Genomic DNA, 13,676 nt, shown 5'->3' on the forward strand with positions numbered 1-13,676 from the left:
GTCAGTGTGTCAGTGTGTGTCAGTGTGTCAGTGTGTGTATCAGTGTGTGTGTTGGTGTGTCGGTGTGTCAGTGTGTCAGTGTGTCGGTGTGTCGGTGTGTGTGTCAGTGTGTGTGTGGGTGTGTCAGTGTGTCAGTGTGTGTGTCGGTGTGTCAGTGTGTGTGTCAGTGTGTGTGTTAGTGTGTCAGTGTGTCGGTGTGTCAGTGTGTCGGTGTGTGTGTCAGTGTGTCGGTGTGTCGGTGTGTCAGTGTGTGTGTCAGTGTGTGTGTCGGTGTGTCAGTGTGTGTCAGTGTGTCAGTGTGTGTGTCAGTGTGTGTGTTGGTGTGTCGGTGTGTGTGTTGGTGTGTGTGTTGGTGTGTCGGTGTGTCAGTGTGTCGGTGTGTGTGTCAGTGTGTGTGTCGGTGTGTGTGTCGGTGTGTCAGTGTGTGTGTCAGTGTGTGTGTCAGTTTGTTAGTGTGTCGGTGTGTCAGTGTGCCAGTGTGTGTGTCAGTGTGTGTGTCAGTGTGTCAGTGTGTCGGCGGGCGTGTGGGAGTGGGAGTGTCGGTGTGTCAGTGCGCGCGCGTGCGTCCGTGCGTCTCATTCACAGCGCGCTCCGAGAGCACGCAGCCACTTGCGTGCTTGTTGCACCCTGCGTGTCCGTCTGTCCGTCTGCCTGCGTGTGTGTGTGTGTCTATCGTTGTGCATGTGCTTGATGTGTGTGTGTGTCCATCGTTGTGTATGTGCGTGTGTGTGTCCATCAGGCCGTTGCGTGTCTCTGTACAAGACGCACCGTGAAGCTGGCTGACTGGTTGAGCTGCTGCTGCTGTTGCTGCGGCTGCTGTGGTTGCCGGCGATAAGTTGCAAACGCGAGACGCGGAAAAACTCAGAAGAGCAGCAAGTCCAACAAGAACTACAACAACGACAACAACAACAACACAAATATCCTGACAGCAAGCCACCGTCGGCGACAAGACGAAGACAAACTGGGACGAGAGAGGCGAGATGATCAAACTCTGAGCCACAGCAGCGAAGAAACTGATGACGAGACGGCGATAGGAGAAAGGAAACGAGACGCAGGGAAGTGGATCTTGTGTTGCTACACGCGTGTGTATTCAGTGTAACATTAAGGGAATACAATTTTTACTCGCTTTTTTTGTTATTCTTCCGGCACGCTGCGATGAGTAGGTAGGGCTGGCTTGGAGGTACGTTTGGGATTTGTCGGCGTAAGGCACTACCACTGCGACCGTGCCAATATAATTCCCGGAACGCACTTTTCCAGGTGCAATTGAGCAACTGTGTATTATAATTGAAGGGTAAATGACTCACGGCGAGACCACTGATGGATAGCGACAGTGGTTGAATGAATGAATGAGTGGTCAGAATCAGTGTGATTGTCAACATAGATCGTTTTTTGACAGATTGAATGGTATTTTTCGTTCTCCACTATCGGATGCTTTGTTATCGATGTTATATACATTATAAAATAGTTTTTTTTCTAAAGACAAGTCTTCGGGATATTTAATAACAGTGAACGCTCAAATGAAACACGTGTCCACTTTGCAGTAGATGGCGCATTTGATGAGCAGTCGTATTAATGATGACGATGACGGCGACGATTCGAATTGATGTGGTGCCCGTTAGTTATTAGCGTACGAAAGTAACTTTTGGTCTCGAACTTCTGCGTCTGTGCGATGCGGCCTTCTCGTTCCGGCCTTCGCTGGGGGGTAGGCTTCAGATGACGTTCAGCAATCGAACCCGCGGAAGGCGTCAACAGCAAGCACACACGTTGAACTTCTTTCACACCGTACTTAGGCAATCGTGCAAATCGGAGGTGCGGGACCTCTCTGCTGCAGCGAAGTCTCGAGAGCGATATCTGCTCGAGTGCGTGGTGGGGTCTTCTCCGTGAACATCAAGGACCGATATCATTGGCTCTCGTTGAAACGTGTCCGACCGAACGGGTTTTGCCCGAGGTGTATACGCATTGCGAAGATTGCCATCGTGCCTCGAAGAGGATGGAGTTCGAGTCACACGCTGATAACAAACTCATCTGTCGATTGATCCATCTATCTATCTAATCCTCCATCGATAATAACATCGATCTCGCTATCCATTCATTCATATAGCCAGCCCTTTATCCAGCCATATATAATATACATATCACCATCCAACTATCGTTTTATCCATATAGCTATCTCAATAGACACCTATTCATTTATCTAGCCATCTATCTATCTATCTGTCTAATCCTCCATCCATAATAACATCGATCTCGCAATCCATCCATTAATTCATATCGCCAGACATCTATCCAGCCATATATAATATGCATATCGCCATCCAACGATCGAGTTATCCATCTATCTAGCCATCCATTATTTCATCTCGCCATCCATCCATTCATCCATACATACTTCTGTCGACAATTCAACCATCCTTGTTTCCTCCATTCAAATCCTCTGACTTCACCTGCGACTCAAGTGCAGCTCCGAGATTTTTTTTTGTTCATGAAAACAAAACGCACACGACTGGACACAGCACTGCGTGTTGAGCACGCATACACACGCACACACACGCACGCACACGCACACACACGCACACACACACGCACGCACACGCACGCGCACACACACACACACGCGCGCACACACAGCCACAAACCCACACACCCACACGCACACACACACGCACACACACACACGCGCACACACAGCCACACAGCCACACTCCCACACATACACACGTACACACACACACACGCACGTGCGTCCGAAGAAGTTGAATGAAGAGCCAAAGTGCGCGGAATGAATTAACACGAGCGGGCAGGCGCTGCGTGTAAAACTCTGGAATACTTCACGTGACCGGCGAGACGTGCCATGAACCTATAATCGAATCTACGATGGATAACAAATATAATTAGCGGTTAAAATACACATATATATAATATATATGAAGAACCAGTAATTTACTGGAGAAGACCACATTTGGAAGATTTCAATGCATGGACATTTCATTCATGTAAATCTCACTGAACATTTGCGATAGATACGTTCATATTTCGTCGTCCTTGCTGTTGAGCAGATGATAGACTTCGGTTGACATCGCCACACCTACAGCCAAGCGAGTGTGAGACGTGAGAAATGAGCACGTTACTCCTCGTACTCATCGCCTCGTGGGCCTGCGTCCTGGTGCCAACCGTGCAAGACTCATGCCCGGCGCCGTCGAATGTAAGTTTGTGTGTGTGCGTGGTCGGTAGCGTAGTGTGTGTGTGCGGGGTGGAAACATCGCCACTGGGGAGACAAAGGCGGTCGGGCGTGGTGCTGGCTACCCACCCCCTCCTGTACCGTTCCGGCCGTAATGGGTGCTGCTCGCTAACAGCACTTGCCCCAACAGTCTGTTAAGACTATACGGGGGATCTTTGTCTCTTTGTAGTGTGTGTGTGTGTGCGGTAGTATAGTGGTTGGCGCGCTGCGCTACGAACCCGGCGACCCGAGTTCGATTCCCGCTCACGGCCAACACCCAGTGACGATTATTTGAACCGGTCCTTGGCCTCGCCTACGTCGACTCAGCCAAAAAATGAGTACCTGGTGCGGTATGTAAACATCGCCACTGGGGAGACAAAGGCGGTCGGGCGTGGTGCTGGTCACCCACCGCCTCGTGTGCCGTGCCGGCCTTAATAGGTGCTCGCTAGCAGCACTTGCCCCAACAGTCTGTTAAGGCTACACGGGGGATCTTTGCTGTAGCACAGGGTCCGGATTACACCGACAGGCGATTACTAAGGCACTTCGTATTTTCTAAGGCCCTCCTTGAGATCCGTCGCTTCACGTTGGAGTGCCAGCTTCTCTTCATCTTCTTGTTGTTTCGTACGGCTGCCGACGTAGATGCAGGCCAAGCAACGACGACACTTTCACGTGCAGGTGGTCAAGCCAGACAACCGCGTCGTCACAGCGGTGATGTCTCCACTTGTGCGGGTCGGGGCATTGCGTCGTTAGCATTTGTTCGAGTGTGTTCTGGATGGGCGACGGTAACGTGGTCATCGAGAATTTATTCGCCTGTGAATTAGGACGACAACATTCACGCCTTTGCTTCAGATCAGGAGATCTTTTTATTACGTACCTAAGAAATAGTTGTAGCGAGTGCGTTATGTTTGATGAGCGTACGGCGCGAAAGAAGTTCTACATACATAATCTTGAGTCGAATACATTTGTTAATTTTACGTAGGTTAATGGATAAATGTTTGATGAGTTATTTTTTGTTTGTTTACACCACTCTGCTGTATGTAGTGAATACTTAGATCCCTCTCTTCCATTAGCCTTAGGCCTCTCATACAACCTTAACCTGGCCCTGACCCCCACATGAGCCCTTTCATCATCAATCCACTGCTGGATGAGAGCCTCCCCGTGCCGTGAGAATTGTGGGTGCGGTGGGGGATTATTTTTTATCTAAAAAAATAATATTATTATATTATCACGCTTATCAAGGGAACGCCTGAGTCTCAAGACGTTTTCAGGAGCAAACAACTGATGTGCTCATGGTCGTTGCTACGTTGGCAGTGGTGCACGAGGCACCGATAACGCGACACATTCGTCTGTAACATTGATTTAAAGATTAAATAAATAAATACAGGAACAGACGGAAAATTGGGCAATATGCTTCATTATTCGTAGTGATATTTCTAGTGAGGTGAAGAAGGGTCATTGCCCGAAACGTCGTTCCTGTTGAGTCTATGTTCCTCTATTCCAGGGAAGGTCCTGGCAAGGTTTTAGTAGTAGCAGCGGAGCGATGTTGCTGCTGCGTCTTATCTCAATTGAGTAGTGTACAGTGTCAATTCTCGACATTAGTATGTCTTGCCCATGAACCAGTTACGCGTTGAGTAATGTATTTGTTTTTTTATCATCCGGGGTTATTTGACCATACTTCACCACGCTGGTCAGTGCGGTGTGGCATCGCGTGCTTTCAGATGCGCATCTGCGGCCGTCTGGAACGCTCTTCCGATATCAGGAAGCCACTGGAGCGATGCACTTTTAAATCATCAGCGAGATTGAGAAACTCATTTCTTGAGAACTGATTTCTGTGTTTGGTTTGTTGTCCACCCCCTACACCTCCGATTACCACGGTTTAGCTACGTACGTACGGGTAAGATCGCGTAGAAGATTCGTCATGAGACCCGGGGAGGCGTTCCTTATAAAATAAATAGAGTTTAGTTGCTGAATATGGGATGCCACGGTGGCGAGATTATAACAACCTCGCCTGGGATACAGGAGGTCGTTGGTTCGATCCCGACGCTGACGCTTGTTTCTTTTGGGAGTTTGCGTGTCTCTCTCTCCACGTGGTCGCATGGATGTTTTCCTCGGGACCTCCGGTTTTTCCCTTCCACGTGAAGAATCAATGTGCGTTCAGAGCATTTGGCTGCTATACATTTCCACACAATGACAAACCTACTTTGTTGAGCTATCATTAGTGATAGTCAGCTCGCTTCTGAAAAAAAGCTACAAAGCTCAGGGGGCCTTACCTTGTAAAATAAATATAGTTTAGTTGATAACTTAAATAGGCTATTGGCATGCACGCATACGATGTTAAAGATGATTTAGCCACCCGCTGCGACGATCTAATAGATGCTTGCACCACACACTGCTACTATCTACCGCTGCTTCCGCCACGCACACTACCATCTTAAAGACGTGTTTGCCACGGTCGTACTACTGCTGGCATCTAACAGGTTTGATCGTATGTTGAACTTCTTTCGCACCGCACATAGTCAACCGTGGATCTAATCGGACGTGCGGAGTGTCAGTGCGTGTCAAACGCGCGAGAGCAGAAATGCTCGACACGCAGCCCGACAGCTTCCGAAAATCCGCTCTCGGAGAATATTTTCGTACTTTGCCCACGGGGCTCAGCCCCGTCCAACGTCTGTTTCACCTCTGTTCCATCTCCGTCCCACCCTCCGTTCAATCTCCATCCCACCCTCCGTTCCACCTCCATTTACCTCCGTTCAACCTCCGTCCACCTCCATCCACCTCCGTTCCACCCTCCACTCTGTCGCGCCCACCGCCGCCGCCGCCTCCGCCAGGTGTCGCGGATGAACTCGTACCTGTGGAGCGTGTCACGGCACCCGCCCGCGTACCTCTTCGGCACCATCCACGTTCCCTACACGCGCGTCTGGGACTACGTGGCGCTTAATGCCAAGCGCGCCTTCTCCTCCAGCGAGCGCGTCTATCTTGAGCTCGACCTCTCCGACCCTCACACCGTCTCCGAGCTGGGCCGCTGCCAGCTGCTGCCCCGCGGGCAGAGCCTGCCCTCCCTGCTGCCCCGGGAGCTCTACCTGCGTCTGAAGGTGACGGCCGCCGCCGGGTAGTTACTGGGCAACGTCGTGTGACACGCGCGTTCTTGTTGTCGTTGTTGTCGTCGTTGCTAAATTGTGCCCGTTGAGGTTTTGTCTGCAGCGTCGGCATTGAAATCGTTGCAAATCGCATCGCTCGCAATCGCCGAGGTACATCGAATGATCTGGAAAGCAGCAGCCGGTGAGCCGGTTGCTACCAACAATTTCCCAAGCTCTGCAGTCCTCTATCTCTATATGAAAGTGTTATCGGCCAATTGTATGTATGTATGTATGTTGAACTTCTTTTGCACCGTACGTAGCCAACTGCGCTAATCGGAGGTGTGGGGGAAGGACAACAACAAACTAAACACAACGATTAGTTCTAAAGAGACGAGTTTTCAATCTAGATTTAAAAGTGCACAGCTCCAGTGGCTTCGTAATCTCGGGAGGGAGAGCGCGTTCCAGACGGCCGCAGAAGCGCATCCGACAGCGGGTGATGCGGCGACCGTCTTTGTTCGATGGCCAGACAAAAGCCGCTGCTGCTGTAAGGATGGCCGGAGTTTGCGTGATGGTTGATGTTCCACTGGTACATCCGAGCCATGCCACCACAGGGCCAGCACGGGACCAGTTTTTTCTTCCACTGGAAATTTCACCGAGCCGAGCTGGAAATACATTAAAACCTGTCTCGGGGGGGGGGGGGGGGGGGGGGGGGTGGCAAGCTGGGCTAGGCTCAGGGATAATGACGCGTTGGTCACGTGTGAAGAGTTGGGGCAGTACGCAACTCGAGACGCAGACTCACCGCGTCATTATGCATGCGTTGTGACAGCATGAGCTAGCACTTGCAGGGCTGCCCCTTCACCTCTTATTAAGGTGGGGGGGGGGGGCAGTTGGCGTTCAGGAGGGGAGGGGTGGGGGCCAGTTGGGCTGCTGCCTTAAACCCTCCACTGCTTGGCAGACTCGGGTGAGCGGGGAAGGGACATCAGTTAACTTTGCCCCCTACTGAGCTCTATAGCTTTTTTTCACAAGCGACCTGGCCACAAATGATTGCTCAGCCAAGTGGCTCATCATCGTGTGGGAATTTAGAGCAGCCGAACACTCGAAACGCGTAATGCCGATTCTTAAATGTGGAGAGAAAAACCAGAGGGCCTCGAGAAAAATCCACGCGACCACGGCGAGAGAGAGAGAGACACGCAAACTCCAAATATACAGCAGGCGTCAGGTTCGGGATTGAACCCACGACCTCCTGCATACCAGGCGAGGTAGTTAACATCTCGTCACCGTGGATAGGTAGGGGCGGGGGAAAGATTCAATAGACGTAGTGTTTCGATTGAAAGCTTTCGTGACTGCAGGGATCCATAGTCTTGGTTCTTTCGGTAAAGTCACGTAGAAGGGAAATATTTAAATAATAAAAACAAAACAATAAAATTCTCACGACGTTTCGATTGCAACAGAAGCAATCATCATCAGGTGTGAAAACCACTTTTTATAATTTTCTTGCCGTGGTTTTCACACCTGATTAATCGTAAAAAGTTTTACGATTTACTATCGTGAATCTATACCTCTTGAAACTGACACAACATCGATTTTACGTGAAAAGGGTCGGACAGACAAATTTTGGGAGGGACACTGGTGCAGGGGGTGAGGAGGCTGCATTGTCGACCAGGGTGGCTTTGGATAAGTTTACACTCAGCCGATGAGAGGACGGGTTATGTAGCCCGACCATGGCTATGTTACAAGGGGGATCCGTGGTGTGCGTTTGTTACCTTGACCCTCCACCGTAACGTTGTTGTTGCGTTATCGTTGTCAGTTTAACGCATAGGCGTTTGACGACCAACAATAATCCATACTCGCCTGATGAAGCTGGTTGCAATAGTCAGGAAAACGTCGTACTTTAATTGTAAATGTTGTGATGGTTTACTCTCCAGCACACCGGTGTCAGGAAGTAGTAACTAACGTTTTGTTTACGTGACAAACCTTTAACTGTATCTAACTATTTTATTTTAGCAGGTAAGGCCCACTGAGCTATATAGCTCTTATTCAGAAGCGACCTGGCCACAGATGATAGCTCAACGAAGTGGCTTATCACGTGGACATGTATTGCAGCCAAATGATCTAAATGCGTGGATGTTGATGCTAAATGTGGAGTGAAAACCGGAGGACCCGGAGAAAAATCCACGCGACCACGCGGAGAGAGAGACACACAACCTTCAAATATACAGCAGGCGTAAAGGTTGGGATCGTACCCACGACCTCCTGCGTACCAGGCGAGGTAGTTAACATCTCCCAGCCACCGCGGCTCCCTTACTAATTGGCTGTGCCGGGTGCTGGCGGGTGTAACGACGCAACTCTATTCACGCGATCTCTAAACGAACAACACAAACACTTCACAATGCTTATTGTTACTCTTTGTTTTTTTCGGTAAAGTCACGTAGGTAAAAAATAAAATAAATGAAAACTCAATTTATTTCATTTCTTTTTTTACCTACGTGACTTCACCGAAAAAACCAAAGAGTATGAATCCTTGCAGTCACGAAAGCTTCAAATCTAGAATGAATGGTTATTGTTGTTGTCGCCATTGTTGTTGTCGCCATTGTTGTTGTCGCCATTGTTGTTGTCGCCATTGTTGTTGTCGCCATTGTTGTTGTCGCCATTGTTGTTGTCGCCATTGTTGTTGTCGCCATTGTTGTTGTCGCCATTGTTGTTGTCGTCATAGCGTCACCTGGCGTACGTGAGACGGCGGCTGCTGGGATGGGGGTCTCGGGAGGGGGGCAGTCGCAGGAGGGACCCCCTCCTCGTGAGCCTCTCGGGCGGCGAGTGGCGTCGCAAGCGCCCCATCTGGCTCCTCCTGCTGCTGCCCTGGCTCAGTGAGGCGGCCCTCAGAGCCTCGGCACGGGAAGGTGAGGCGGTGGACATTCCACATTGCTGTGGTGGGGCCAGCGCAGGCGAGGGGAGGGGGTGGGGAGTGGGGTGGGGGGCGCCGTTTGAATCGACACGTTGGCGCGTGACGTCAGCGGCGCGGTTCGGCTGTTGCAGTGGAAAAAACAACAGTTTGACACCGTGCTGTGCTGGCACGCCACGGCCCCTGGCACAGTTCAGTGGAAAAGAGGTATTCAAGGCCATCGCGGGGGGAATTTTTGTGGTTGTGTCTGTGTGTGTGTCTGTGTGTGTGTGTCTGTGTGTGTGTGTCTGTGTGTGTGTCTGTGTGTCTGTGTGTGTGTGTCTGTGTGTGTGTCTGTGTGTGTGCGTGTGTGTCTGTGTGTCTGTGTGTCTGTGTGTGTGTCTGTGTGTGTGTGTCTGTGTGTGTGTGTCTGCGTGTGTGTTTGTGTGTGTGTGTCTGTGTGTGTGTCTGTGTGTGTGTCTGTGTGTCTGTGTGTGTGTGTCTGTGTGTGTCTGTGTGTGTCTGTGTGTCTGTGTGTGTGTGTCTGTGTGTGTGTCTGTGTGTCTGTTTGTGTGGGGAACGGTGGGGTAGTGGTTAACGCGCTGCGTTACCAACCCGCCAGCCCGAGTTTGATTCCCGCTCACGGCCAACACCGGTGACGATTATCTGAATCGGTCCTGGGCCTCCCCAAGGTCGACTCAGCCTAAAAAAATAGTACCTGAGACAAAGGCGACGCGGGCGTGGTGCTGGCCACCCACCCCCTGCCGGCCTTTATAGGTGCTGCCCACGAACAGCACTTGCCCCGACACTCTCTCGTTTAAGGCTATACGGGGGATCTTTGTCTTTGTGGATGAGGAGGAGGTGGAGGAGGGAGTCACTCGCCCCCTCTGCTGGACGTGCACCTGGCGCGCGAGGCCGCGCGCGCGCGCAAACACCTGGGCGCCGTGGAGCTCGTCCACGAGCAGTGCGCGCCGCTCAACCGCCTGAGCACCGCGCAGGTGAGCGGTGACGCACACACACACACAGGTGACACACACACACAGGTGACACACACAGGTGACACACACACACAGGTGACACACACAGGTGACACACACACACACAGGTGACACACGCACACAGGTGACACACACACACACAGGTGACACACACACAGGTGACACACGCAGGTGACACACACACATAGGGAACACACACACACACACAGGTGACACACACACAGGTGACACACACACACAGGTGACACACACAGGTGACGCACACACACACACAGGTGACACACGCACACAGGTGACACACACACACGCAGGTGACACACACACACAGGTGACACACGCAGGTGACACACACACAGGTGACACACACACACACAGGTGACACACACACACAGGTGACACACACATACAGGTGACAAACACACAGGTGACACACACACACAGGTGACACACACACAGGTGACACACGCAGGTGACACACACACACAGGTGACACACACACACACAGGTGACACACACACAGGTGACACACACAGGTGACACACACACACAGGTGACACACACAGGTGACACACACACACACACAGGTGACACACACACACAGGTGACACACACACAGGTGACACACACACAGGTGACACACAGGTGACACACACACAGGTGACACACACACACACAGGTGACACACACACACATACACACACAGGTGACACACACAGATACACACACAGGTGACACAGACACACAGGTGGGCAGTGACACACACACACACAGGTGATACACACACACACAGGTGATACACACACACACACAGGTAACACACACACACGCAGGTGACACACACACACATACACACACAGGTGACACACACAGATACACACACAGGTGACACAGACACACAGGTGGGCAGTGACACACACACACACAGGTGATACACACACACAGGTAACACACACACACGCAGGTGACACACACACACATACACACACAGGTGACACACACACACAGGTGGGCGTGGTGACACACACACACTCACACACACAGGTGACACACACACACACAGGTGACACACACACAGGTGACACACACACACAGGTGAAACACACACACACAGGTGACACACACACAGGTGACACACACACACACACAGGTGAAACACACACACACAGGTGACACACACACAGGTGACACACACACAGGTGGGCAGTGACACACACACACACAGGTGAGCAGTGACACACACACAGGTGAGGGTGGTGACACACACACAGCAGAGATCGTGACATGCACACAGAGGCGAGAAGTGACACACACAGGAGGGAGAGTGACTTATGAGGAGCAAGATAAACAACGAGTTTTTTGTGTTCTGAATTTCAGACATTTGCATCATCTGTCTTTGTGCCAACAAAATTACCTCACCCGACAGCACGTGACGCACACTTTTGGCGGGAAAACCACGGCAGCGACGTCACACTGTCGATAGAATCCGAACAACAACAACAACACGCAATCCAAGATCATCCGTGCCCGTGCCAGATTTGTTTTTTATTTGTTTCAGAGTAGTCTCGATTCAGAATATCAGAATCGGAATATTGATTTATACTTGAGAAATCCGATGAGCTATGAAGCGCTTTTTTTTACAGATGCCCAGATGGCATCCCTGTCAACCCCTTATCAGTGCCCTACTTTATTACAGACCAATTCATACCTCATTGGCCACCCCGTGCCCCTTATGAATCTCAACGTTCACCCTACAAAGTCTCCATCACAGGGGAGAAACACAAACAAATAGACAACAAAAATGTTGCCATATTGAAACGGCTGTACGCCGTGTGGAGCTGAAAACTCAATTTCCCTGTACTAAGAATACGCGGTAAAGCGTGTGGGTTGACAAGTATGATAGTGTAGTGTGTAGTGTAGTGTAGGGTAAACCGTGATGGGTTGACACGGTATGATAGTGTAGTGTGTAGTGTAGGGTAGACCGTGTGGGTTGACACGGTATGATAGTGTAGTGTGTAGTGTAGGGTAGACAGTGTGGGTTGACACGGTATGGTAGTGTAGTGTATAGTGTAGGGTAAACCGTGATGGGTTGACACGGTATGATAGTGTAGTGTGTAGTGTAGGGTAGACCGTGATGGGTTGACACGGTATGATAGTGTAGTGTGTAGTGTAGGGTAGACCGTGATGGGTTGACACGGTATGGTAGTGTAGTGTGTAGTGTAGGGTAAACCGTGATGGGTTGACACGGTATGATAGTGTAGTGTGTAGTGTAGGGTAGACCGTGTGGGTTGACACGGTATGATAGTGTAGTGTGTAGTGTAGGGTAGACAGTGTGGGTTGACACGGTATGGTAGTGTAGTGTATAGTGTAGGGTAGACCGTGATGGGTTGACACGGTATGATAGTGTAGTGTGTAGTGTAGGGTAGACAGTGTGGGTTGACACGGTATGGTAGTGTAGTGTATAGTGTAGGGTAGACCGTGTGGGTTGACACGGTATGATAGTGTAGTGTATAGTGTAGGGTAAACCGTGATGGGTTGACACGGTATGATAGTGTAGTATGTAGTGTAGGGTAGACCGTGTGGGTTGACACGGTATGATAGTGTAGTGTATAGTGTAGGGTAAACCGTGATGGGTTGACACGTTATGGTAGTGTAGTGTATAGTGTAGGGTAAACCGTGATGGGTTGACACGGTATGGTAGTGTAGTGTATAGTGTAGGGTAGACCGTGTGGGTTGACACGGTATGGTAGTGTAGTGTATAGTGTAGGGTAGACCGTGATGGGTTTACACGGTATGGTAGTGTAGTGTATAGTGTAGGGTAGACCGTGTGGGTTGACACGGTATGGTAGTGTAGTGTATAGTGTAGGGTAGACCGTGTGGGTTGACACGGTATGGTAGTGTAGTGTATAGTGTAGGGTAAACCGTGATGGGTTTACACGGTATGATAGTGTAGTGTATAGTGTAGGGTAGACCGTGTGGGTTGACATGGTATGATAGTGTAGTGTGTCAGTGGCGGCTCCTGCAAAATCTCTCAGGGGGGGCAAATGTCTGGATGATTGATAAGGATAAAGTTCACCCATGCAATGGATAAATTAACAGCTTAAGCATGTAAAGGCAACTTCACTTCTTTAATATTAATGACAAATAACGTGAATCTTGCAATACATCTTGTTTGTTTCTATACTCACTATTATTACAATCCACTCAGTTTCTTTTTTTAAAGATTCCACTAGATGGCGACAAGTAATTTTGTTGACTGAAACGTGCTTACGTATGATGACGTAAGCACGTTAGTGCGAGCCCTCCCGGAAGCCATAGAGATTGCATTGCAGCGCCCGCCCTTCGAAAAAAAACATATTTGAATGTAAGTCTATGGGACCACATGGGGCGATTCTCAACCGGAGTGAAATCGCCCAAAAAGAGGCGGTACTCCACAGAACGTGACATGACGCTGATTGGACTATATCCAGAGGCACAGTAACGGCTAGCATAGCTCTGTGGTTGAATGA

The 13,676-nt window shown here is 50.2% G+C and overlaps 1 protein-coding gene across 2 annotated transcripts in view; it reads left to right on the forward strand.

Annotated features, from left to right (window-relative positions):
• The first annotated feature begins 562 nt into the window (after positions 1–562).
• LOC144733352 (metalloprotease TIKI1-like) overlaps positions 563–13,676 on the forward strand; it is an 87,653-nt gene continuing 74,539 nt past the window's right edge. For both annotated transcript variants that reach the window (XM_078615213.1, XM_078615214.1), the window contains exons 1-4: positions 563–3,202; positions 6,046–6,309; positions 9,008–9,191; positions 10,031–10,170. In XM_078615213.1, coding sequence (XP_078471339.1) covers positions 3,116–3,202; positions 6,046–6,309; positions 9,008–9,191; positions 10,031–10,170 — 675 coding nt within the window. In that variant the 5' untranslated portion in view covers positions 563–3,115. The remainder of the gene's footprint in view (positions 3,203–6,045; positions 6,310–9,007; positions 9,192–10,030; positions 10,171–13,676) is intronic.

Source organism: Lampetra planeri, chromosome 46 (assembly GCF_965212315.1).
Source record: "Lampetra planeri chromosome 46, kcLamPlan1.2.h2, whole genome shotgun sequence".
In the NCBI taxonomy this organism is placed as follows: domain Eukaryota; kingdom Metazoa; phylum Chordata; class Hyperoartia; order Petromyzontiformes; family Petromyzontidae; genus Lampetra; species Lampetra planeri.